The following is a 27,791-nucleotide window of genomic DNA, read 5'->3' on the forward strand; positions in this document are numbered from 1 at the left end:
CTATTTAGACATCGTATTGTCTTGATAACATCTTATTCCATTTCTTTTGGTGACCATGGGCTTTTCGGTAGAGCTTTTCTTTATGGTTTAGTGTCAAATAAAATGCAAATAAAACCTTAATAAAATGTGATTATTGTAAAACTGATAATGCTGCATTTTCCCACAATAGTTCCACTTTTATTTGACCACAGAGATCATTCACTACCTAGAATGATTTGTGTTGGATTTCACTTGGTAGATCTTCACGTTGTTTGTCCGGATTTATTTTCCAGGTAATCCAATTCATCCCTCATTGTCTGTTCTTCACACTACAGGTTCTTCACTGTCGTGTTTGTCATGTTTACTTCTCCCTCTCTGATTCTTTTGGAAGTGTCTTGTTAGTCAGAGCAGACTTCTTTCACATCTTTTCGTAGTTCTTTTGTTTCGTCCAGAAAACTTTCAAATACCGATCTTAATTTGTTTGTTTGCTTTAAATTGTTATCTCTCAATTAGGTCAGCATTTTGTTGTGGCTTTCTCTCAGGCGTTTATCAGTAGCCATTTTCTCTTTGTCTTCTTTAATAACTCTTGGGTAACCGCTCCTGAGCGCAGGTTCCGACAGTTTCAATAACTCTTTTCGAACCGAGGCATTTTACTATGTTTTCGTTATACTTTTCGGGGTGGGGGGTTTGTAAAGATACTCTCACGCTACCCAGTCACCCATGCTGTCGACTTGAAGTCTCACAACCCTATTTATTTAATCTGCAACCCCCCCATGTCTTCACAGTTTTCTTCTTGTGAACTCTTTGACACTTTGCCAGATTTGACATCGAAAGGATTTCAACTGTATGCTCTCAGTCAAAAGAACTCAAGCTGCTGTAGACAAAAACCTTGCAGTAGCCGACACATGGAAGAAAGGTGGACAGACGCAGTGCACAGCCTTTTATCTGTTTGTTTCATTGCTCTACTTTTGAGGTTGTAGTCCACCAACAACTCCCACATTCCTCTTTGTATGTCAAATTTCTCAGATTTCCACCACAGATGCAAACACTAGTTTCATTGACTTGTGAAATGAAGCCCCTCGTAGGCATTTCAGTCGCCATGACAACTAGATGAAATATCTGCACAATGTCAAGAGTTGCAGCAATTAAAAACAGCACAAGTAGCTCTTGATAATCAGTTCGCTAATTCAGGCTCTTGTTTAACCTTCACCTCGGCGAACCATCTTCAGAGCTGAGTTAAGTGGTTGTTGATTTAGTGAAGACATTGAACCTCATGCAAGAACATTTCCGTATTCTTGTCTTAACTTTCTCTTAGAGTTTTTTCGTACCAGTGTGATAAGTAAGATTCAGCAAACGCTCCTAACTTCAGAAAATTGTGTACATGACCTAAGTAAACATGATGAATACCACCTATATGTAAGTGAAATGCAAGTTATGGCAATTTTAATTAACAACAATAAGCTAGGATTCGTAGAAATATATTATAATTTGAATTGTCATAAAAAAGAGTCATAAAAACAAACTAATGACTCAAACATAAATATGAAATGTAATTTATATAAGATTTTTTTTAACTCAAAATTGCTTCAAAGTAAAGAAATTGGTGAATGCAGCAAGTTCTCCTAAATCACTCCAAGCCACTCAAGAATGAATCTGGTTCTTGCATGAGGCCCATTGTTCTGTGGAAGAAGTGAAAGGCTTCCCTCAAAGGGAGTTATTTACTTGAATTGAATTCTCAGTAACTCTGGGGTCTGCGTCTTGAGTTTGATGTTTAATAAAACAAACAGGGGATGCAGCCCAACATGGTTCTGATGTTCTTGGCTGGATAAGACACATTCTGTCTGGGCTTTACAGGTTCAGGATTACTGCTACTTTTGTACATGCAGAACCGATGTGGGAGGTCGAAAAATTTGAGTTTGGGATTTAAGCTTTTTATTACACCGCAACCTGCAGTTCCCCAGATAACTTAATGAAGCGAAGGAACATTTAAAGATTAAATCTCACTTTATGTTCATGTTACTGATAAAATCAGCGCATATAATAGTGTGTGTTGGGTGCATGTTTGACAGAGGGGACTTGCTGGCTCTCGGCCTGCTAAGAAAAGGGCGGCTCTAATTTTCAGTACAGTGGGAGCTCTCTGCTGCTGTATAGAAGAGGATAACACAAGCACAGCACAGCACAGCAAAGGCAGCCCCAAGCCCGGTCCTCTCCTTATATGTCTGAGGAGGTGCTTGTCCGTCTCAAGGTGCATGCCAAGGCGGCTCCTCCACCCCTGGCCAGTATTTTCTTTAAAGGGGCTGCTTGTTCTCTTGCATCCATTAATTTATGGTTTATTTATCTGAAGAGATGAAATGTTTGATTAAACTTTCTTCTATAGCATGTGTGATGAATTGTGGTTGAGTAATGTGTACTTGGAGATACTAATGCTGTAGATACACCATATGTCGATTTATGTAAGTGCCTACAAAATAAAGGAGAGCTACATATAAGACACACAGCCAGCATAGAATGTAAAGATAGTATGACTAGGCCTACAATACAGTATAGTGCTTTGTTTGAAACAGGCATGTTATGTCATTTGGCGATCTGGGCTGGCTGCCATTGGACCACACATTGGCATTTTGTTTCTTTTATACAGAACATTCTTCATAACATTTCACACACACATTTATTGACTGTGCCTAACACTGTAGGCAGTGTGTCATCGCAACATGCTGCCAAGCCACGATTTCTTCTTGTTCTACAGTCTTTTTCTTTTGGATGTTTCGCTGCCTCAAGTCAGTATCGCTTGTCTCCTTGATGCCCTCTTGTCCACAATGGAGAACTTTTTTTTCCTTTTGCCACTGTGGTGCACCATTAATGGCTTGACTGAGGCGATGCGCTGAAGGCTAAACCATAGGTCAAACAAGTCATAGAAGTGGGACGATACAAAGATGATCTGAAAGGGCAAATTATCATGTCCATGCTGTTTGTGGTTGCCCACTACTTCTGGTGTCAGGGCTAAGTGGCCTAAAACCCCCATTTTCACATGATAATACCCAGAATGGTGAATCAGTGCAGGATAAAGAATCCTCTCATGGATGTATTGTATAGTATTTTGTGTAAATCCTAATCAATTTGACTGTGTACTGTAGCCAATTAGTACATTACGAATGCTTAAGCATCATTATTGCGTGCCTGATTTCAGAATTGCAGACTAGGATCACAGCTGAGTCGTATCTTTGGCGGTTTTTGGATGCAAATAGAGTGGTCTATAAAACCACCAGAGAGTTAAGTGTTTGGCTGCGTATGGGGGACAGCGCAGTCTATTCTGTTTGAAGAAAACTCGGATGTCTTTCTCCAGAGAGGACCCTGCTGTTTGCCTTATCAAAGCTGCAATCTGTCAGATATTCTGCTCTTCACTCTGTCACTGCCTTTTTTTTCTGCTCCATTTTTAGCAACAACTTCCTTATGCTTCTTTTTTTTTCAGTTTCCAAGCTACAAAACAGTAACAGTTCTCCTCCAGTTTGTATACAACAGATTTATGGGTCTTTTTCTTGTGTAATTTCTCTCGTGGCGGGATACTCGGGCAGATCCGAAAACAGCAGAATAGGGGATTTTATGTTCATTACATGGATGAAGAGATAGAGTAGAGGTCATGTATACCAGTGATATTTTAAGATAATGCACATTTTGCACTAGAGAAAAACACACTAACGTCTGGCTTTTTTCTTTAGTGGGAAAGACAGTCGTCACAGGTATTTATCAACTCCAGCTACGATCAGCAGTGGTGGAGACATGAAACTTGGGTAAACGCCCTGGGGATTCTGCGACTCTTTGTCATCTTGTCACAAATTCTGTCCATGCAAGCAGCGCTCAAATACTGTTCCAAATGAGTTGTCATCGAGTTTGAAAGAGAGGCTGAATAAGTAACAGAACTAGAAAAGAAGTAACCACTGTAACATTTTCACTGACCTCAATGCTGCTTACTACTGTTTATGTACCGTTTACTACCTCTGTCGGTAATGGAATTGGAGTCGATCGCATATTTCTAGCAGGTTTTCACAAAAACCTACATGTCCATGCTTATTTTTGAGAAATTATATATGTTACATACGTTATCTTTAATGATAAAACAGGTGGTGTTTTGAGGACGCTATTTAGTGCTATAACAAGAAACAATTAAACAATTTCCCCCTGGGATTATTAAAGTATTGCTGATTCTAATTCTGAAACTGAGCGAAGGTGCTTTAGATTAAAAACTACCAAACTGTGTGGACTGAGGAGCGAGAACATTGATGAGAGAAGAGATGTGAATGGATGGACAGTAGTACAAGGGGTGTGTTTGGAGGGGCAGTTGGCACTTGAGGGCAGCATGGGGTCGTAACAGGAGGTGCTGGGGCCATTTGTGGTCACATGACTTACAAGCAACCCACTGTCACCTCGGAAACCAGGAGCGCCGGCCGCTCTTATCCAATCATGTCAGGAATGCTGGCCGTCACTCGGCTCAGGCTATTTCTGCTGTCTGTCGCTAGTGCTTGGTAGTGCTAAGAGTCTGACATAAAGGGATCCTTCTTTTTCCCCCCTCACCCTTCTTCTCTTTAGCCTCCACTCGGCCATTCCTTCGAGTGCAGTCTAACTTTGTCAGCTCTTTTGTAGTGGCTGTTCAGTTTTTGTGGCGTGACTTCTTTTCCTGCGTGCAGTTTACTGTGGAAGGAAAGTTGTGGAAGAGACTCCGAGAGGGTGGGAAGGGGTGGGGGGTGAGGGAGAGAGGAGGAAAAAAAAAAGGGGATCAGTCATCCAGCCTGCCAAAGGAGAGAAGTGGGCGACACTAAGAGACTGGAGCCAGAGGAGAGAACCAAACAGCCAGTCAGAGAGAAAGTGCGAGGGAACGGGAGCTGTGGGACTTGAGGTGAAAATGGCTCAACGTCTGCGTCTTTACTTCGGCTCAGGCCGCAGTAACACAGCCCCGGAGATATTGGAAGGAGACTCTGAGGAGCAGCAGAGAGACAATGATGTGGTCACGTCTCTCAGCATGCAGCCGCCTCCGGTGTCGACACCTTCTCAGGAGCCAGCTGCGCAGCATGCCCCACCAAGAGCTTCGCGGTCGGAGCCTTCTCTTAAACGCAGCTCCTCCATGTTCATACCCCAACTCGCCGCCTACGCTGAGCCGCGGCCCACCAAGAGCTCTTCCATGCACATCTCCCTCCAGCGCTCCAGTGGATCAAGTAATGGAGATTCCCGTGGTTACGCTGATGATGTCCCACCACCCTGTTATACTCCTCCGGGTCCTGCTCCTGCCTATACTGAACCACGGATTGAAGCAGAGGTTCCACGACACTCGCCTCCTCCATACTACAGCCAAGATACTTTAAACTCACAAACTTTTCTGACAGATCCTAACCTGCCCAAGCGCAGGGTCTTTAGTATTGGCTCCAATGGCCATACCATGTATAGCAGAGGCCAACCTGGTATCAGTGTTGGTGGTATTTCTATCCAGAGGAACTCTCCTGACGGTTCTGACATTCAGCATTTCAGAATCCACCCTGGTACTGGCTGGTCTGTCCAGCAGCAGAGCTTGGACCAGTGCTCTGTTCTTAATGGGGGAACACAAAGACTAGTGTTTCAGCTCCAGCAAAATCAGAACCAGGATCAGAGCCAGGGCAGGCAACAGGCTGCTGCATCCCAGGAAGAATGCACAGATGTTGGCTTCGCCAGCTCAAGAGGTAGCCGTATGGTGCGTTACCCCAGAATTCGACTGGAGAGAAGCTCGCCTCATCAAAGGCTGTTGCTGGAAAATCAGCACCAGGAAACCGGTGCAGAAAGCCAAGCTGAAGATGAGAACCAAACAGACACGGAGAGGATGGACACAAGAAACAGATCTAACGGTTGTACTTTCAAAATCAGTGGGGATTCTTCCAGGAGGCAACCTCATTTCAAGATATATTTTACCCCAGGCGGAGGTGGGGATCAGGATGTGAGTCTTGGCAATGATTCTACAAGGAATAATCCCAAGGTAAATATTATTGGAAACTTTGACATTTGAATATGACATTTGCAAGTTTTGTCATTTTTGATGATGATGAAAGTAATTAGAGAATGAATTGTAAACAATCACAACAAATAGAGGAGCTCATATGCCATTTAGTAAAACAGATGATAGCTCATATGTAGTATAGCCAGAAGGTGGTATTTTTGTAGGGCCATAGGTATAACAAATTAAAATCAGAGTGAAATTTATGCTACCTAAATTATGCAAACGTTATGGGTTCACATTTAATTTGTCACTCACTGAATCCAGTTGAGGAGAGATCCGTTCGGTGCAGGAAGAGGGTGGTGACATTCTGGGAAGTGAAAAGCACAGGCATGGTTGCTGAGCTAAATCGCGCACACACACACACACACACACACACACACACACACACACACACACACACACACACACACACACACACACACACACACACACACACACACACACACACACACACACACACACACACACACACACACACACACACACACACACACACACACACACACACACACACACACACACAGGCTTTCTTTCGCTTCACAACCACAGGCATTTGAAGTTATACACACATCGGGCCAATTCAGTCATGGAAGGAAAACAGGAACAGGCTAATGGTTGAGTGGGTAATTTCTCCCAATGCACTTGTTGTCTTCTGTTTCACAGAAATGTGACACTTAAGTTTGGTAATACCCTTAACTGCAGCCAGTGGTCTTTGAGAGTTGACTGCTTCTATCTTTAGTCTGTTTCTAGTGTGGTTGTTGATTTTGAGAGCGGGCAGGCGGCATGTCTTCTTTGGCTCCAGGCTGGTATGGATCCGTTTCCTCGCAGCTGCTCCATGAGTGACTCAAAACTACGATGTCATTATGAGCCAAACAACGATCTAGAAGTTTAACAAACTAACAGTATCTATGTTTCCTGAAAGCCTGCATTCTGTTAATGTTGCTGTCTGTTCTGTGCCCATTTGTATACCAAGCTTCGGAAGCAAAAGGGATCTAAAGTTCAGTGTGTCATATTACTTCATTTATCATTCACAAGATTCAGCAGCAGTACATTTTCTCTCCCACTTTTTCCCCAATTTTAAATTTGGATAATAAACCCAAGGCTCAAGTTTCAGCTGTAATTAACAATAATATGTAGTGGATTTTTAAATTATGGGGCTGTCGTTGACTATTAAGGATTACTCCCAGTAGTGTCTTATGCAGGGTTTCTGAGTGAACCCTTCATGGCTGAGAGGATCTTAAACAGAAACTTAAATTTTTTGCCTGCCTCTCACGTTTTCAGTGTATACACCTTGGACATTTGTTGTTGCCGACATTTCATGTGATGATTAACAGCATAGGAAAGGAAGGACAAAAGCACTTTGCTATAATAATAATAATAATAATAATAATAATAATAATAATAATAATAATAATATATATATGTTTATATATGTATATGTATATATATGTATGTATATGTATGTATATGTATATATATGTATATGTATATATATACATGTATATATATATATATATATATATATACATATATACATATGTATGTGCGCGTGTGTGCGTGTATACATGTGTATAAGTTGTGGAAATGTTTTACTAAGACTGAAATGCATTTAACACATTTGTTAGACCTCAAGGGTACACTCAATTACATTTGTTGAACAGAACTGAATGTAAACAATACTTTTGTTTGTTTTCAAGAAAACTCCGAAAGTTTAATTCTGAACACAAAATAAATTGTGTGCTGTGATTATTTAATTACCTGCCACAATAAGGAGATTATATGAATTTCGTTGTAGTGCGCCCCAGGCCCTATGCTGTGCTTTTATTGCATGAATAACCTTTTTGATAAACCAGTTACTGTTCTATTGCTTTACTGATGATAGCTAACATTAAATCAAAATGTAATAAAACCAAGATGGTTTCAGATTTAAATACAATATTTCTGGTTTTGTCAGTCACACAGTCGGAGACCTGAGGCACAATTGGACCTTTGATGTGATTGGCCTGCTAATATTGGCTGTTCTCCACTACTGCATCTATAGTCGTATTATATTTTTAGTCATATATGACATCCACACTTGAATGCATTTTACACACCCTCTCCTTTCCTCTTTTTTTAAAAAGACACGTGGTGTTGTTACCCCAGGGTAACCCGTTTCTCATGCAACAAGGAAATCCTCATTTAGACCATAATGACAGGTCTTCCCCAACTGGTAGCCTGGAGTTGGAGTGCCCCTTTTTAAAGCCCTGCACTGCATGGGATACTATGAGTGTGTGTGCGTGCCAGCGAGACTAGCTGCAGACAGCTATGCCACAGTGCCATGCCCTCGTTACAGCCCCCCCCTCCACCCCCTCCAGTTTCCATTCAGAAAGAGCTCTTGCAGGCCACTGGGTTTGCTATATTTACCTGCGATGGGATTGTGGATGGGAGAAGGGGGGGGGGGGGCACTCTCTTTCGGTCCAGTAGCATGTGAGAGGGGTTCAAATTGCTATTGTTGTGAAGGGCTTTACCCTGTCAGCTCTGATCTCTGAGCTCCGATACAATGCATGGCATTGTAATTCAGATGTGTCAGCATTGAGACTGTTGAGTAGGTGAGACAACCTTTTCACACTTCAGTGCCAGTCTGGACCCATTCCAGGTTTCTGTATATCATAAACTGTTACCACCTCTTCATAAATATCTTCATGGCATCTCAGTATGGCTACAGTTAGCATTGCCAATTCTTATCACTTTACTTACTTTCCTACCGTCTTGAAAGATTGGTTCACCCAAATTACAAAAAAAAATGTTTTGTTTCAATTACCTCTTGTGGTATACAGGCATGCTTGCTGATAGTTTTGAGAGATGGTCATGCATTTTTTTATTTTTTTTAAAGCAGGGAGGTTCTGTGTATGATCTGTGAAAGTATCAACATGCTCAATCCACGAAGAAATGCACACAGCCCGTTTTCAGAAACTGTGTCTTTAATTGTCATCGCCGTCAGGACTTCTGTACAGTTGTGATGTCACAACTGTACCATATATAGGTAGAAAGAGCTGCTGCAGTGCAGTCACAGTCATTCCCCTGCTGCAGTGACGATGCAGAGATGAAGAGAGCGCAGATGTGGAAGACCCAGAAATGCTGATCAATCAGAACAGACTGGGCTTTTCCAGGAGGAGGGGTTAAAACAGTGTTAAAACAGAGTGTTTCAAACAGGGCGAATACAGATATAGTCACACAGACAGTATGAGAAAAATAATGTGTTTTTAAAATAAAAGCATATAAAAATGTTCTAGTATGAACCCAAAATACAAGAAGGAACCAGAAAAAGAGCATAGTATGTCCTCTTAATTTTTCAATGCTGTGAATGAATGAAATTGAGGTTGCGGCAGAAATAAGTATGTTAGATGTGAGTGATTTGGGTGAACTGTCCTGTTTGTGTTTTATTCTCTAACTCTGTTCAAGCTAGTTTTACAATCCATCATCTGCCTCTTTCACTCTTCATCCCTCCTCCTTCTGTTGGTCGTTAGTGACACCCTCCCTCTGAGAGTGTAACCTGGCCATGGGAGGCAGCTGCAGGCTCAACTGTGACCCTTTGATGACTCTGCAATTATATCCCTCAGCATACACATACCCACAGCTTAAAATGCTTGTTATTGTTAAGGACAGAAAAAAAAACAGCCATGTTACTGCACCCATGTGTCCCAGGACTACATGTTCCCCGTGAGGTACTACCGTTGCCACTGACTATCTCACAGGCTAAAGTGCCACTATGTTTTACAGGATCAAGCATGAATGCTCATCAGTGCTGCTGAAGGTGTTGGCTGGGTACAAGAAGAAATCTCTGCAGCCTTAATTGTAATTTTAAACTTCGATTATAAAGCACTTTTCAAAACAAAGTGTTTCACATATCCACAATGTAGGTTACAGGTCAACATGTGATAGAGTGCAATATGATACCACCAGACTTGGGCTGCTGACCAGGTTGCTTTTGTTGCTCTCTAGTTCAGATGGCGCTTATGATTCAATGTTTTTAAGTTTATGTTATGCAAGAAGTTATTGCTTAAGTTACACAGTAGTGCCTCTGGCTTTTCCAAGAAGAAATACTTTAAACTGTGTGTGACTGTAGGCGTGTGGATTTGTGTCTGTGTGAGAGAGAGTACACACACATTCACAAGTGTCTGTTTACGTGTCTGTGCATTAATAACTCACCGTTTTTATGTGACTCATTTGCAACCTTTCACCATTGAATTCCTGGTCTGTTAACTGTGGTGGGAGCCCAGTCCTCTCACATCAACAAAACTGCTTTCCCCTTTTTCTTTTGATGATCACAATAGACCAGTGTGATTGCTGTATACGTAACCTAGTACCAGCTTTAGTTTTTCTTGTTTTTACTACATTGCTTAATTTTTGACATCGCAAAACTACATTTGATGAGATTTCAGGAAGCGCTAAGGACTATAAAGAAGTGGCTTTGCACCTTTCTTCTTTGCTGACTGCAAGTTAAAGAGATATTGTGCTGAATTTAATCCAGGTCTGTGTCATGACAATGTGGGCATTATGTTTATATGAACGGTGTATGGCCTGTCACCCACGGAATGGAGCAACAGAGATTTGCCGAAAAACACCAAACCTTGTTCATCTGAACACAGTGCACACATTCCCATTACACAGAATTGGATTTAAATGGGTAAAGTATCGCGTTAAAAAGGCACTACAGATATCATTAAATGTCATTGTCAAAGCTGACACTTGAGAGTTCAATTGGAAATTATTTTCTCCATACTGAATTTTTATGATTGCTATTTTTGTGCAGCAGTGAAGCAACTTTTACAGATGGCACAGCATCGAAACATATCTATTGTATATGAATGAACACTCATTGTGTGCAGCACAGCAGACTGCCAGGTTGCTCATAAGTCTCCAACAACCCACAAGTGGACCATAACTCAAACTGAGAAACACTGAACTAATGGAAGTGCCACACATTGTTTCAACTCAGCCTTTCCTGTCTAACAAGTGTCTACAAACAAACATCATTGTTAGTCAATGCCTGTTGTCTAAATCAGTTGTGTCCCACACACAGGCTACTTCCAAGAATGGCATTTTCCATCTCACACAGGTAATCATTGCTCCCACTGGGGGCTGCTTCTATGCAGCTCAATCATCCATAAATCTCCCTCTTTTCCTCTCAGTCTGCGTTAATTACGACAAAAGGATGGACAACTCTGCGGGCTTCTTAAATTTGGAGCACAAACTTTCCCTGGTTCTCCCCTGTTGTCACCACTATCCTTCTCTCCCTCTGTATGGATGACTTGGCTTCTATCTGGTGGCAGTGGGTGTTGTTTTTCCTTGCTGGGATCACGGGTTCTTCTCCTATGAAATGATACCAAAGGCCTGTCCATAAATACAACCTTAGACCGAGCCTTTTGCAATGGACACTTGAAATCTGATTGGTAGAGAAGATAAAATCGTTGTTACCCAGTAAGGCACAACAAACTAGAGCAAATATTGCATGATAAATAAAGTAATATGGAAAGTGCTCAAACATAATTGCACTTCCAGAGTACTACAGGTGTTCATCAAAAAAAGGCTAGAGGTTATTTCTGGATGGGGCTGTCCATGAAATGAACTGTCTCTTTTCATATTGTCTGTGACAAACAAACAAAATGCTGCTGAACCTTCTGGTGCAATGAATCATTTACCTCATTGTGGTTCCCCCTCTCTTTCCCTGCTGGAAATGTTGGTATTGGCTGTTACAACTAAAATTAAGCTGCTAAAGGTAATTTTCTTTCTTTCTTTCACAGACCAGAGATGATTTTCTGGGACAGGTTGATGTTCCTCTCAGTCATTTGCCGGTGAGTTATTTGCGTGCGTGCCTGCGTGTGGCCAGACTAACTACTATAACAGTGTTTTGAATCCTCAGCTGTTTCTTATCTTCAATTTTGCTATGCCTGATTAACATCTGTGAAGGTCAGGCAAAGAGAGAGTGTGTGTGTCTGTCTGGAGTGTGAGAAAGTGCTAGCCTCACAAGTAGGGGTTTGTGATCAAACAGTACACTCCTTGTCAGAAATGGAAAGCGGGCTTTCTAGAATATAAACAGTAGTGGCTATCCTGGGGGCGGGCTGCCCTCAGAACTAATGCAAAAAGCTACACTTTCAAATTTCAAATCCTCACACTTGCATATACTCGCTTAGAAACTGGACTGCTGGGAGAGAAAGGCTTTTAAATACAATGACATGGAGAGATTTTTTTACAGTTGAGGTTTGATGTAAGTGAACAGGACCTGAAATTCAAATAGACCTACAAATCAATCCTCTCCTGCCTCCTCTCCTCAGCTGAGAACGGTGCTGTCAGACTGATTGAGGCTCTCTGAAGTTCTGTAAAGGCATATCAGTAAAAGGTGTTGGGGTTAATTATTAATGTCCTGTTAGGCTCCCATAAGTCCGGGGAAATTAGCAGATAAAAGCTTTAGCTGAGTCATGTTATGAAATGAAGTCAGTGGATGAGATAGAGAATATTTGGTCCTGATGCAGCTGCCTAATACTTAAAACAAATATACTGAGTATGAATAAGCTGCTGCACTGCTTGTATAGATGATGTGAGCTGTTTTATGTGTGTTTTTATGCATGACTACATGTTATAGGAAATCTTATTCATAGTTACTGGACATAACTTTAGTCATCACCTTTTTCTTCTAAATCAGCTTCTCTTCTTATACTTTTCATTCATCCAGTCAGCCATGTTGACTCATCTCATCTGAAGCAATCTGGTAGCTACATTTGCCTTGTGGATGCTTGAACTTGCTTTTTCATCCACCATATAGCATTAAACCTTGTACCAGCTTGTGTACGTAGCCCTGTTTTGAACAGGTCACATGTAAGATAGTATGAGTACATCAGGCTTTTAGCAGCAATGTTTTCAAACAGTTATTTGGATGCATTATTTAAAAAAAACTTTATCAATTCAGGAGACATATCATGAAAATCTATTTGTTGCTTGTGCATAAATATTTGGGTATTTCGATTGCCTACCAATCCACAAACTGTGAAATAAGACAACCTTGAAAACATGGGATTCAGCAAGACATTCAGATTTGGCTCCCTTTCCGATGTTACATGCAGGCTCATTAACATATGCTGCCTTACCATGGAGAAGTTTTTCCCATGGAGCAATGACTCCATCTTGAACTCTTAACTAAAAAAGAAAGATGTGTGATACAATAATCCTAAATGTAAGATAAAGCCATTCCAGTATGTTTTTTTAAAGCAGTTCTAAGCATATTTTGTTGATAATTGGGATATCATGAATCACTGTGACATGAAATATTAATTTAGTCCCATGCCTTCCCGCCCCCCGCTCCACCACCCCGCCCCATCAGAATATCTCCACCCAGGGCTAAAAAACTACCTTTGCAAACGTGGCCCCGTATTTTTCTTGCAAGCCAATCAGAGCAAGCCAGAAAAAGCAGGCTGTGCTTTTTCGGAAGGAGGGCTTAAAGAACGACAGGACAAAACAGAGCATTTCAGACAGAGGGTGAATGCAGGTACAGTATATTCAGACAGACAATATGACAAAAATAATGTGTTTTTGAACATTAAAGCATCTCAATATGTTCTATTAGAGACCCCAAATACAATTATGAACCTAAAAAGGAGCATAACACTGTATGCCTCCATTAATATCTAAAATATGTAAGGACAGTTTGGTCCTAACAGCTTTACCACATCTCAAATTATTATTACTTGCGTTCGAGGTTGTACTTTTGATTTTGAAACTGACTAATTCAGTGATCCAGAGCAGTGTGGTGAGAAGCCAGTGCAGACTGGTGTGGCACAGAGTAGTGGGAGATTGTTTTGAATTACAAAAGAGCTTTCTGCTGTTCAATATGTAACAGGAGAGGCTCACCGTTGCATAATGATCCTGGGATGGCTGCTGAGCACAGGGTTGCAGCCATGCTGTAAACTCATGACTCTTGTATTTTGACACTGTCTAACATGTGTATTTGCTTGTGTATTCTATTGATTACCATCAACAAATGCCTGCTCTTAATTTGCAGACAGAGGACCCTGCTATGGAGCGGCCCTACACATTTAAAGACTTCCTGTTGCGGCCCAGAAGGTCAGTTTCTACTGGATGTGACAAGTAAACGGTGAAACTGGATACCAGTAATGTTACTAACTAATTGTGTTTTATTTCCGTGGAATATAAGTGGAATAGACATTGATAGATTATTAAACTCACAGTGACTTTAATCGTGATTTGAAGCACTGTGTAGTCTGGTCTCCAGAGAGTAGTAAGTTTATGTGACGGTCATTTCAACACTGAAGGTGAAAGACCATCTGGTGCTAATAGGCAGTTTGGAAACTCCCCTGCATTTCTTAACATTAGCCTACTAGGAGCTTTGAGCGTGCAGGCCACCTGGTTTTGATGTGCTGTTTTCAACTGGGTCCATTTTTGCTGATGTTATCCTTCTAGTCACAAGTCCAGGGTGAAGGGTTACCTGCGTCTGAAGATGGCCTATCTGCCCAAACAAGGAGGACCTGAGGAGGAGGCCGGAGAGATGAGGGAGGAGGCTGAGGTAGGGTCTTGGCTGCTGATGTTTTTGGGAGTTTTCTTTAACTGCTGACTGAGCATTACCTAAGGCATGCTTTTGACCGTCTTGTTCATAATGACCTACAGCCAAAACCAGAATCTAGTTTTATTCCTTCCGTCCACACAAAGAAAACACACTTCTAACTTTAAAGAAGAAAGTGAGTCCCAATTTGCAGCAGCAGAAATGTGAGCGTGGTTTTTGCTAAGAGTGAAGGGAGAAGAGATGGCTCTTCCTTTTTATTATTTTCTCTAAGAATTTGGGCCGCATCCTGCTGCCAGAATCTGGTGAAAGTCTTTTTCGGGTCAGGGTATGGAAAAACCATTTACAATACTGCCAGTTATTTGGAGAAATAGGAGCTTCTCTTCTCCTCTTTTACTTTGTGTGCGTTCTTGTATGTGTGTTCGAGTGTGGACTTTTTGACGAGTGCTAGAGAAGTGCTAGACATTTTCAGACAGTGATACTTTCAGCAGGCAAAGTAGGAAACTATCCTCCAAAATTTAAAAGTAGTACGGCGACTCGACTTTTATTTTTTTCATGGTAACTTCTCTGCCATCCTGTTATTGGAGATACCCTGCCGAGCCAGCAGCTTGTCAAACAAACACACCAGCAAATGCTAACAATAACATTATAAACCACAACACAGCAACATGTTTTAACCAAGTAAATCCAACATCTTTAATATATTTCCATGCTTGTGTACGCCGACAAAACAGATGTTCATGTGTGTCTGACAAGCTGTCCACTCATCGGAATATCTGACTACGGGCAACCAGTGAGCTACTGCTTCATGTCGAAGAGTCTGAACTTTGTCTTTCAGGGATGGGATGAGTCTGCGGACTCACGCTCCCAGCGACCACAGCAGCTGGTGCCTCCATTGCCACCAGGCTGGGAAGAGAAGGTGGACAACCTCGGACGCACCTACTATGTCAACCACAACAACCGCAGCACACAGTGGAAACGGCCCTCCACCATGTACGCCTGATCTCTATCCCTTTGTTCTTATGCTGTGTCTCAATTTGGTGACTTTCGTTAGTACTGTTACGCGGCTGTTATGCACTTGAACATTGGGGCATTTTGGTTTTTATTTACATAGCAGTAATCCTGGTTTAAAACCGCTCTTGCATGTTTCAAAAAAAGTCCCTCCAAAGTCCCACCATCCTCCCCCTGCCTGACCTCTGACGCTCCCTCCTCCCCGGACACGTGGCGTGAGAGAGAAATGCTTTGTTCTAGAGAAGTCCAAGTTTTGGACTTCCAACCGGACAAAGTACACTGGAATGCCTGTCAAAGTGGAACCTCCTACTAGCGAATTCGGGAGAGATCGACCTACCCCAAATTCGCTAGTAGGAAGTTCCACTTTGACAGGCATTCCGGTGCAGTTTGCGTAGTTGGAGGTCCGCAACTTCGGACTTCTCATGTCACTGGAATGCAGCATGAGCAGCGCAACTGAAACGGAGCGACAGATGACAGACAGAAGTCCTGTATTTGGACTGAATAAAATGGTTGGTCAGACTTTGGTCAGACTACATTTACATTTTAGTGTGCCATATGCCTATTAGGAGCATTTTAAGATTACAAAAGAAAAGTGTCAAAATGCCAGAAATGCTGAATTGCTTTAAACTAACATTTAGGACATAGTTCTTAGCAGTCATTCTGTGTCTTACTAACACTTATTTTCTCCTTCAGGGGTGTAATTTCAGAGACTGAGAGTGACAATCAACAGCGGCAGATCCATCAGGATGCACAACGTGTTTTCCGTTCCAGACGCCACATCAGTGAAGACTTGGAGAACGAGCACCTGGAGCCCAGGGACATGGACAATGTGAGAGAGAAGAATATACACATACATACATACATACATACAAGCACACTGAGCCACAGCTGAACTGAAAATGTTATTATTGTTTCCCCCCCCCGCAGTCCTGGGAGCTCATCACAGAAGAGGATCCTAACGACAGTCTGGCCCAGTCCCTGCCTGGCCCCTCTTCCGTCTTAACACCGCTACCCACTACACCACTACCACCGACACCCGTCACCCAGGAGTTCTCTGAAGATTTAAATTTGAGGCTGTCACTCACTCCAGAAACAAACGGGGAAGTGCCAGGGCCCAGCTCTGCTCTGGTGAGACTGCACTTTCTAGTAGTCCAAACTTCAATCACTCCACATTCAAATGATGCTCAAATGTGGGCAGATTTTCTTGTGTCAGATATTGGTGACAGGCCCCTTTTACTTCTTTCTCACAGAGCCAGCTGTCAAACAGACTCCGATCCTCGAGTATGACGGACGGTGTCAGTGATCAGGCCCAAGCTCCTCCTCTTATGGTACATATTTCTGAACCTCCACATTTTTCTCCACCTTCCTCTCTTTCTTCCTTGACGTCTTCCCTTTCCTATACATGTCTCAGTGCTGTGGATGCACCAAACCTCAAGTCACCTTGCATTTTAAATATTTCGTTTGTACGCACTTCCTTCTCACCCTTTTCACCCTACTCTCTTTCCTTCTCCTTCGATTTTACCGCTCCCTCCTTTCTTCTCGCTTCCGTAGGATTACCGCACCTCTTCCTCCCACTATTTCGCTCTGCTCTTTGTGATTCACTTTCAGCTATGTTTGATGTAATGTAGAAATGTTGGCGTTACAGCTGAGGCAGCGGAATGACCATTCTAGTAGAAACCATTGGCAAGTAAGATTAAGGCCAGCACCACAACATATCAAACATTCCCCAGAGTGTCCCTGAGTCATAGCATCAGTGGGGATTCAGCTCAAACAAACAGTCACAAGATCTGAGTCAGATGTTTGTCACAGAGCTGAGTCACAGCAGTGAGCTCGGCGTTGTCAGGCCAAGGAAAAGTACAGGTGCCGATGTCAGCCTTCCCCTTGAATGTCAAGTCTGTGAGGACTGGCCAACAGGAGGGGAATTAAGAAGCAAGCAGAGGAGACGTACAATTAGCACGTGTTAGTGTGGGGACTTGTGGAAGGTTAGTTACAGTTCCACAAGATATTTAATAGGTGTGCAGGCCGTTGGCTGATGTTTGTACTGATCAATGAATGTAAAGTGGCCTTCACTTGTGACCACAAACCTTAGGCTGGCGTTAATCTTTATTTTTATTATTGTCATCAAATCACATGTAAAGTGTCTTAAACCTATTGGTTTCTACTGAAGATGATCATACCTTTTTTTTAAAAATAATCTCAGATATTTCCTAAAACTGCTCTGTAGTTTTAAGGAAATGTTACTCAAACAGGAGTAAATAGTGCACTTATTGGCGACTATTTTCAGCTGTGGATAAAAACACATTTAGTGCTCTGGTGAGTAGGATGGTGTATGTGGGATTGACTCACCCAGTGAGCAACAATGTGGCTCATTGATGTGTTTTTGGACAACAATGGAGTATAAATAACGTACTTGATATATGAATTAGTATGCCATGCATTACATGTACTTATAATGTATTTTCAAATGTAGGCATTAATTATTATTATTAATTATAATATATGATTTTCTTCTTTTTTATTTACCTTTTGTATAATTCCACTATTTATCAATATTTGCTATTTCAATATTGTATTTAATGTTTTAAATTTATTCATTCATTTTTATTTATTTTTGATATTGTTTTTGGTACATTGAATGGCATACTTATTTATCTATCAGTTGTTTATTCATTTTAGATTTTGGCAGCCTCTGTCCTACATAGACTTGTTGACAATAATAAACATATGGAATATCACCACACTTGGCCTTTAATAGGAGGTTGTCTTTAAGTATTTTTGCTTTATTTTTATATTTTAACATTAGAAATTACAACTGAGGTCATTCTCGATTGTAGTTATAAGGCTGTTTACTGTTGTCGGGTTTAGTGATGCAACTGTCTGGGGCAAATCAGGTTGCTATCAGTCCTTCAGGTTATGTAGTTTAGAATAAGCAGAATAACAGCCAGTCGTTAAGCACATCTTCGATAAGCACTGGTGACTGAACTGCACTGATATTGTCATCTTACTTGTCTTGCTTGGATTGCTTGGATAAAACTACAATTTCTACTTTTTTTTTCTTACAGTTCAAATATGAAATTCAAACTTCTTTTTTTGTGAACTTCCTTTGAACTTCGGCACTCTGTTTCCCTGCTCTAACATTTCCAGGAGGCATAACTGTTTTCTCTGCCTTGTTTTTCTGTGGCTTAAACGTCATTTCTCGCTTGGGTTGAGATTAAAGATGCTGCACTGGCTGGGGATTAAATTCACCGTTCAGGGGAAATAATCTGTGCCTTCCCTCCTGCAGGGAAATGCTAGCTTCTGCGCCTCAGACTGTCCGGATTTTCTTCTTTGTCTTGTCTTAATATTAAATTTGATTTACTTTACCCAACAGTTACCCACAGCACTCTTCTTAAAGTTCCCCTAACCTAATTTTTGTGTAATCACAGCAACCAATCGCAGCTCACAGTTACTCTCCAAATTAATTGTGTTCCTCCCTGCTACCGATCAACCTCACAGCTCGAATGCTTCAGTGGATGAATCACCCCCTTTCTGTCACTCCTCACCTCCTTCTAAGAATGAATCCCCCCCCCCCCACACACTTGTGCACTGCCCAAGCACTTCCCCCTTGCCATATGACTTCCACCCTGGCACTGAAAATATAACATACTGTGAACTAAAGACCATCTTCCCCTGTTGTCTACCACCAGCAGGGTTCCCAGACCAGAAGAACGAGAGCTCAAACAGTCTCAGGTGGTGAGGAGTCTATGGTAATATCTCAGTTTATAAACAGTTTAAACCCAATCAGTCGTACACTTCTTAGTTCCCAGACACCACGTAGGATGAGCTCCATGTGTCCTTTTTTCCGATAAAGCTTTAAATGTCACCCCCTCGAAAGAAACCGTTGAACAAAATCCACAATTTGGTTACATAAATGGGATTTACGGTTCTTTTAGATTGCTGCTAGACCGTCGTGTAAATACAGGTGCAGGCCTCCCTTTGTGTGTGGCAAGTGGAGGAGCAATTCAAGGCTTACCACCAACAAATATGGATTGAAGCAGAACATTTTGTTAGATTAAAACACGTTATGAATTTTGGAAATCATTACATCTAATTATTATTTTTTTTTTTAAATTGAAAAACAATCCTACGCAGCCACCACTGGAATCTAATTCTACAAATGGTATAATACTAATAATATTAGTGTAGCCTAGTCTGTATATCATAAAGAAGTCATAGAGTGTGGTCTAGACCTTCACTAAATGTAAAGTGTCTTGTTTGTCATGATTTGGCACTAGAGATAAAATTGAATTGAATTAACTGAAACGGAATGATTAGTCATGTAAAAAAACCTGTAAATTGAATGTTTTGAATTGAATTAATTAATTAAGTTAATTAAGTTTTGGACTATACAGCAGCACATAATGCATACATGAATAATACAGCTAACATTTTTTCAGAAATGACTGATAACATTCATGTAAAATCTACATCCTTGCTGGCAGGAAACGAGCAGCTGAAAGAAGCCCTCCACAGCCAAATGAATCTATTTTTATTTTTTCTATCATTGGTGATGTTGTGACGTGCTGAAGAGCCTATTTAGATCAGCCGTTTTCCCAAAGGTGCTGCATATGTTGTATAGTGTGTGTGTGTGCGTGTGTGTGTGTGTGTGTGTGTGTGTGTGCGCATGTGTGTGTACAACCTGGTAGTCCGTATTAAGTAATGCCACTGCTCAGCCATTTAACAAGCGACAAAGCAGCATTATAAAAAGTGTCCAATAAGAATGTCCGGATCAAAGTTTTTTTTTGGCCCCGATCCAAGTCCGTTAATATCTGCTGATACAGAGTCTGATAAAATATGTATCTGACACCTCATTCTTCCTGAGCAGCGTAATCCAAATACGTGAGGTCCTGGTTTGATAAGATGATTGAAAGTTTAACTGGAGAATGCGACTCCTGAAACTGATACGACACGATCCGCTGGAGATAAGATGTATCACTTTGATGGACTGGTTGGAACTACAGAAACTATTGCACTTGGGCCGGCTGAGGAGAACAAACAAAGCATAGTACAGTAAAGAAAGGAGGATACCGATCCATTAAAATATGCCCAGATCGGCTCAGGATGTCTTTGGTGTCCGGTCTTCAAGGGTGCTATCTTTGTCACAGCTCAAATATCACCACAGTGAATGTTGTGATTGTTCCGTTGACTATTTCAGTAATCTTTATGCTACAAATGGTTAATAGTTCACGCAACAAAGTAGTAATGACCCACTACTTTTTCCCCAATGTGGTGTTTATTTTAGTACAATTCTGTGTTTTGTGTCTTTTGTGGGTGAAGGTTTACATCCTACGCAGTCACCAACTTTTCCATTAAAATCTTTCGTCATATCTTTTCTTAAACTGTTTCTGATATTAAAGTGTTGTCCTTCATAGATGTAGAGAAAACAACTTTAATTTATAGTATTTTATCCCTCCCCATGTCCTTACGCATACCAGCCTTTACTGATTAGTTGTCTTTGCTTTGCTCTCTCTCTACACTTGGCCAGTCTCCCTCGGCGACTGCTTACGCCTTGACCACCCCTGGCCTGCCCCCTGGATGGGAGGAGAGGAAGGATGCCAAGGGAAGAACTTATTACGTCAACCATAACAGCCGCACCACTACCTGGACTAGGCCAATTGTGCAGGTACAGCAGGTCTGAAGGCTGAGCTGGACTCTATGCATGGGACTGGACCTTTCCTCAGGCCCCTGTCATGGCCCGGGCCTGTGTGTCGGACCTCTTCCTCTATTCCCCTGTGTTTCTCCTCTGTGTAGCTGTAAAGAATGACGGAAAGAGGCACAGCTTTGAAACCTCAAAGTCTCCTTTTCTGTCTTCCTCTCTGCCCAGTTTCCTCTTCTGTCCAACTTTATTGTGCGTCTTCCTCCTCTTGTCTAGCAGTTTAGTTTGATACTCTGGATGAAGTGCAGCTCACGCCTTTCTAAACCCTGGCATGGAACTGCAACCACCACTTCTCCCTCCCTTTTCTCCATTTCTACCCTGTTTTTCCACTTGTCTTCCCCCTGTCTTTCTGTCTGCAAATTATGGCAGCTCCAGATAGTCTGAGCTCAGGGAGAGACTGCTACATGGGATTGGGTGAAGGTTTTAATACCTTTCCTCTTTGAAATCCACCCTTTCATTTCTGCTTTTATCTGAGACCCGCCGGTTATACGTGTTCATCTCTTGTCCTGTCATCACACGGTCTTCTCTGGTTCTTATGTGTTTGTGCTATTACTCAGAAGGAGAGGACACTGCCAAAAGATTTCCATAACAGTATCATAGCATTGCTTTGGTTTTGGTACATAGCCGTGGCCCATTGTAAATGTGGGATGACCCAATGTACCTGCCACTCGGGTTAGGGTTGTAAGTAACACTAACTTTCATTTTTCCAGTACATCATGTTACTGATCTCAAGCCTTTCCGGTACAGAAAAGCGTCTTCTGACAGCATGGGCTAATGATGAGAACAATTGTAGTTTTTTTTTTTCCAGCATCGCTTACCTTATTCCAACCTCACTTAACCTCAAAAGTGCTATTCTCACTGACAGCTGACTGAAGATGGAGCCAGCACCTCAGGGGCGGCGGCAGCAGCACCAACAACATCAGGAGGAGCTTCGGCCCTGGCACCCCCATCCACCCCCTCCTCCTCTTCCAATGCCTCCAACAACCACCTCCATGAGCCCCAAGTCCGACGACCTCGTAGCCTCAGCTCCCCCACTGTCACCCTTTCCACCCCCATGGAGGTGAGAATTAGTCACCTGTACCGTCTCGCTCTGCCATATCCTTCTCCTCTTTACACACCCACAGGACGACTCCCTCCTCTTTTCCACACTCTTTACCACACTTCCTCGTCCTGCATTCCTTCATTTCCAACCCTTTTGAAATGAGCAAATCATGATCCTCACTCCATCAGCCAATCCTCAATTTCCTTCTTTAATTTTATATCACTCTTTTGTCATCTCTTTCTTTCAGGTTAATTCTGCCTTGATGCCATGGAAATGTTTATCTCATCATTTAACTGATCTTTTCATCTTTTCTTCTCATCTTTTTTTTCTCATTTCTCCGTGAGGATGATTTTCTTTCTTCATATTGCTCTTTTTTTTTTTCCATCTTCAATGGATAATGAGCCGATAAACAGTGATTAGTCACGTGAAATGGTCCCAGCTTCACTCTGGCTCTGTTGTCCATGATGAGTTCGTAGCGAATTATATGCACTCTTGGCACAGTCAGCATTTCATTCTGCAGCACGGTGTGTTTCTAAGCAGTAATGGTATGAGGCTGGTATGGTAAATCCAGAACGATAGATTCAGTTACTGCTGAATTAATAAAATATTTGAATTGATCACAGGTCCCAAATGATTGTAGTAATTTTGCTAAAGCAGACCTGGGTATATCCACATTAATGATATCCATCTCAGAGGCCATTTTAGTGACACAAAGGCAACCACAAAGGCAACCACAAAGGCAACCACAAAAGCGAATTAACATGGTCTTGTGGGTATGATTTGAAGATTAATTTGCACGGCACAGCCTCCTTTGTGAATACCCTTTTAAGAGAACATTTAGGCAACTCAGCCAAATGTAATACTTGTGGTTACACAATGTGTTCCATTCTCAGATCAATTGAGATATGAACTTGCAAAGATTGGGACATCAGACAGTAATCATGGTTTGCTGCTCTCCCTTTACTATGGAGCTGCCATGTCTGATTTCTTAACAGATATGTACAGAAAATCGTACAGTTATGTTCACACCTACAGGCACTGCTGTTGATTTGAAGTTTTTGACCCATGTTGTGGAGAGAAATATTGGCACTGTTTGAAAATGAGTGAAACATTTTTAAATGACACCAATTACTCACTAATCCTAAATATTCTAAGTGTGAATATCCACTAATGGATCACAGAGTAATTCCTAATTTCTCTGCAGTATGTCGTCGTTCACAAAGTGTCTTCTACACTTGTGTTGTTCACAAAGCCAGTTTCTTACTCATTGGTCAGGGGGTTTAATAATCAGACAGAGCTGGTGGTTAATATGTTAGCCACATGATTCTAGAGGCTATGACATAAAAAATTCCACTTTTCGTTTTGGCTTGAGCAGGCAAACTTAGGCTGTGACATAATACAGATAACTACAGAAGTCTCCCAGGTTTTTGAGTTGGATTTTGTTGCATACATCAGACTTTATGCTCTCAGAACTGTTTATGTTTTTGTGTGTGTGATGAGAATGTTGGGTCGTGAAAGAATTCAGTTACCTATTATCTGTGCACATTTGTCATCATGTAACTTCAACTTTAAGTTATGCAGTGTAGCTATAAATAACCACACAAACAGATGGTCTCTTTCTGACCTCTGCATTTAATGGCTTAAGTTGGTGCTTCTACCAAGGGAACAGACCTGATGAAGGTTTAATTAAGGTGTGTGCCTGCACTTGTTTCTGTGTATTGACAAAGCGTTGCTGAGGTAAAAGGAAGTGATTACAACTTCCAGAGGAGGTGGAAGGTCTGTGGATTAATTAACGCAGTCTTTTTTTCTGTTAAACATCAGATCAGTCAGTGGTAATTACTGTTAAAAGAATAATGTGATGTAGGAACACTCATTAGCCAGACCAACTTTATATTGTTTAATGTTGCTTTAGGAGCTTTTAAGATGCCAGATATGGCAGGTTTCCTGTAGACACATGGGTTCTGGATGGTATTATGTGCCCAAGGTCTCCATCTATTACCAGAAATACATAAATAAAGAGTTTGGTAGTTTGAGAGTAAATTATCTTTATTTTTTTCGTGGGCTTTTAAGTCTAGGGAACCACAAAGAACTCAGAATGTACAAAAATGTTGTACGTGTGACATTAAGCCACTGAGGGAATATCTAGGGAATCAGCAAAAACTGAAATCTGTTGAATTTATGACTTGACAACTTGACAAACCGCAGCCCGTGTGTTGATTAGCTTCCGCCCTCTTTACATGGGAATCAAAAGATTTTACTGCTAGCTTTCTCAGATATGATATTGTGCTGAGGATGGTGATGGTTTTTGCTGAGATCTTTTCTAATCTTATTTAGTTTTCTAACAGAATACCAAGGCGACTTCTGGGGGCGAGTTTCCATCCTTGTTATTGGCTGTTGGGTTTCAAAGGATCAGTGATGTTTTGTTTCATGCTGTCAGTCATCAACATTCGGTTACAACTGTAATCCTGCCCTTTTTTTCATCTAATGGAGAGCAATACTTTTACACTTAATTTTATTTATTTATTGTTTTGTTTCCAGGGAGCCAACAACATCCAGGTGCGGAGGGCTGTAAAGGACACATTGTCCAACCCGCAGTCCCCCCAACCGTCCCCTTACAGCTCCCCGAAGTCACAGCCCAAGACACAGCAGAGCTTCCTGCCCCCAGGCTGGGAGATGAGGATAGCCCCCAATGGACGGCCTTTCTTCATTGACCACAACAGCAGAGTCACCACCTGGGTGAGCTAACACACAGGCTGGAACTGAATTACTTAGTGCTTAAGGCTAGAAGATCATTTTTGAAATATGGTTGAAGGGTAAAGCTTTATTTTTGTCTGTAATGTACTAACAATTTCCTACTAAGTTTCCAGGAAAGAACTTTGTTATTTGGTAATAATTATAGGGAATGTACGGTTCCAATGAATTGCTCACATAAACTCGAACACAAGGTCAGTCTGCATACACTGCAGCATATACTGTATATGTTTTCCAATAATAAATGAATAATTAATGAGTCTTTACCGGAGAAGGTAAAGGTTGTAATATTTGAGATTTCCATGTCTTCTTTGATTTGAGAGCAGGTTGAGGTGCTGTATAAATACCATGAAAGTATCAAATTGCCCCACAGAGAAATACACACAGCCCGTATTCAGAAACTGTGCCTTAAACGAGCCTTCACGACTTCTGTAATTCAATTCAATTTTATTTGTAGTGCCAAATCATAACAAAAGTTATCTCAGGGCGTGATCACACTGTCCTCCCGGACCACGACCCGGACTTTAGGGTACTTGTCCCCCCTCCCTCTCCCCCCCCGCGCCCCAGCCCCGTTTGTACTCACACTACCTGGGCCTCGGCCAATACTTCTTGCTGTCCATACGCCTTCAAGCCGTAACACGTCACACGCATTGATCGCGTGTGTGTTGCTTTGTTTACAAATCTTTCCATAGACCTCGGAGTTTTTGTGCGTCTTGTCGACTGTTTTTGAATATTTTCATCCGACCAAATCTGCAGTAAACACTCCACCTCCCCATCACACCAACGTGAACCTTTCACCGCCATTGTTGTTGTTGTTAAATGTCCGCGCATGGTCCGTCCTTCTATTTACATGTCCGAACAGGCGGACATAACGCTACTGCCGTAGGGCTCGTGCGCACGCTCGTGCTCGTACATGTGCAAACGGCTCCGCTAAAGCCCACCTCTTTCAAGCGGGCCGTGGACAGCCAGCTGGCCCCAGTTGAGCGCGGAGCGGGTGCGCTCACTACTTAAAGGTACTAGGCTTTAGCTGAAAAAACGGTTTTGGCCGCGGCTAAAAGGATAGTGTGATCACGCTCTCAGGACACTTTACAAACTAGGTAAAGACCACACTCTATGACTTATTTATGATAAGTTGTGATGTCACAATTATACTATATAGAGGTAGAAAGTGCCGCTACAGTCATTCCCCAGCTGCAATGACGGTGCAGAGATGCTGTAACCGCAAATGCATAAGACCCAGAAGAGCTGACCAATCAGAGCAGACTGGGCTTTTTCGGGAGGGGGGCTTAAAGAGACAGAGCGTTTCAGACAGAAGGTGAATACAGGAATATTCAGATAGACAGTATGAGAAAGATAATGTTTATTTCGAACATTAAAGCATGTAAACATGTTCTAGTAGAAAACCAAAATACAACCTAAAATGAGCACAATATGGGACCTTTAAATTTCTTGTACCGGCTCTATGTTCCTTAAAAAGGATACCAATATCTATAGCTCTTTCCATGAAACCCATTGGGACCCTTTGATAAAGTGTTCAAAGCCTATTAAGCTGTAGAATACACAAGTGATTTATATGTTTTGTTTCTGAATGTGATTATGAGCGTTATTTGACAGTTGTAGTTAATTAAATAGACACGAAAAACTCGAGGACAGTGGTTAGTGTTGCTCTTCCAGGATCTTGTAGTGACATCTGGTGGTGTGAAAATCAGTTACATCAGGATTATCAGGATTCAGCTCTTCAGACTAAGGAGTTAAATATATTTCTTCACTCCGTTTTGAAATATTTCATTTACATTTCTGTATCTCCTTATTCTCTCCCCTCCCTCTCTCTCTTTTGACAACCAGGAGGATCCGAGGTTGAAATATCCAGTCTATATGAGGAATAAGAGCTCAATGGAGCCTGGTGAACTTGGTCCACTTCCTGTAAGTACAGTCACAATTAGACCAACTGCATATTTAAACTTTGGCCTTATAGATCCCAATAATTGCCTTTATTATGTGTTCTAGATAAGTCTATTTAAGTTACTGTAACTGTGTAACCAGTTTCTAAAATAATCTTTGAATCACCTTGTTGCACCACCAGTGGCTTGTCAAGTTTTTTCTGTTGTCATCTTAAAGAGATAGTCCTGATTTTTTGAAGTGGAGGTGCATAAGGTACTTATCCATAGTCAGTGTATGACCTACAGTAGGCAATAGGCACGCCTCCAGTTTGGGAGAACAGGCAAGAGTCCTGACACGGAAGCTTATCAAGGGATTGACTGACTTGGTCAGTTTAAGTGTACGCTATATTTAGAATATTTTCACCACTCTACTTGGCCATCAGACAGTCCTGTTTAAGTTTACGCGGGGGACTTAGCCTATTCTGTGCTGTTGGGAGTTGGGAGTTGCTGGTCTACCACTGCCTCCATCGGCTAATTTGTGTTAGTCTGTGACTTTGGGGTTTTAAAGGGTTACAAACCATCAAAGAAACTAACCGATATAATAGCTGCAGTAAAACAGCAACTGCTGCTTTATGCAAAGTAAAAAAATCCTGTTTTAGTCGATGCACTCTGGTGGCTTTGACGAGAGCATAGATAACAGCTTCAGTTAAACTACTTCAGTTAAACTTAACAAGGTATTGCACACTTAAACGTGTTTTTTTTTTTTTAGCTGTAAACTAATTATGACTGTACTGTATTTGAACACATCAATGCTGGTGTTGATAATGACATTTCTCACCAAATTTATAACACAAATTACATTT

At 41.6% G+C, this 27,791-nt stretch overlaps 1 protein-coding gene across 6 annotated transcripts in view; it reads left to right on the plus strand.

Annotated features, from left to right (window-relative positions):
* nedd4l (NEDD4 like E3 ubiquitin protein ligase) overlaps positions 1–27,791 on the plus strand; it is a 51,668-nt gene that overhangs the window by 12,391 nt on the left and 11,486 nt on the right. The window contains exons 1-14 of one of the 6 annotated variants that reach the window (XM_083929567.1): positions 4,796–5,974; positions 11,061–11,096; positions 11,782–11,832; positions 14,034–14,095; positions 14,453–14,555; positions 15,388–15,542; positions 16,254–16,389; positions 16,488–16,688; positions 16,811–16,888; positions 19,247–19,306; positions 21,085–21,222; positions 22,121–22,315; positions 24,836–25,033; positions 26,894–26,971. In XM_083929567.1, coding sequence (XP_083785693.1) covers positions 4,877–5,974; positions 11,061–11,096; positions 11,782–11,832; positions 14,034–14,095; positions 14,453–14,555; positions 15,388–15,542; positions 16,254–16,389; positions 16,488–16,688; positions 16,811–16,888; positions 19,247–19,306; positions 21,085–21,222; positions 22,121–22,315; positions 24,836–25,033; positions 26,894–26,971 — 2,589 coding nt within the window. In that variant the 5' untranslated portion in view covers positions 4,796–4,876. Of the gene's footprint in view, positions 1–4,795; positions 5,975–11,060; positions 11,097–11,781; positions 11,833–14,033; positions 14,096–14,452; positions 14,556–15,387; positions 15,543–16,253; positions 16,390–16,487; positions 16,689–16,810; positions 16,889–19,246; positions 19,307–21,084; positions 21,223–22,120; positions 22,316–24,835; positions 25,034–26,893; positions 26,972–27,791 lie in introns of those variants that run through there. The other 5 variants (XM_083929565.1, XM_083929562.1, XM_083929566.1 and 2 more) reach the window with 5 other exon arrangements.

This window comes from Echiichthys vipera (genome assembly GCF_963691815.1).
Source record: "Echiichthys vipera genome assembly, chromosome: 16".
Classification (NCBI taxonomy): Eukaryota; Metazoa; Chordata; class Actinopteri; order Perciformes; family Trachinidae; genus Echiichthys; species Echiichthys vipera.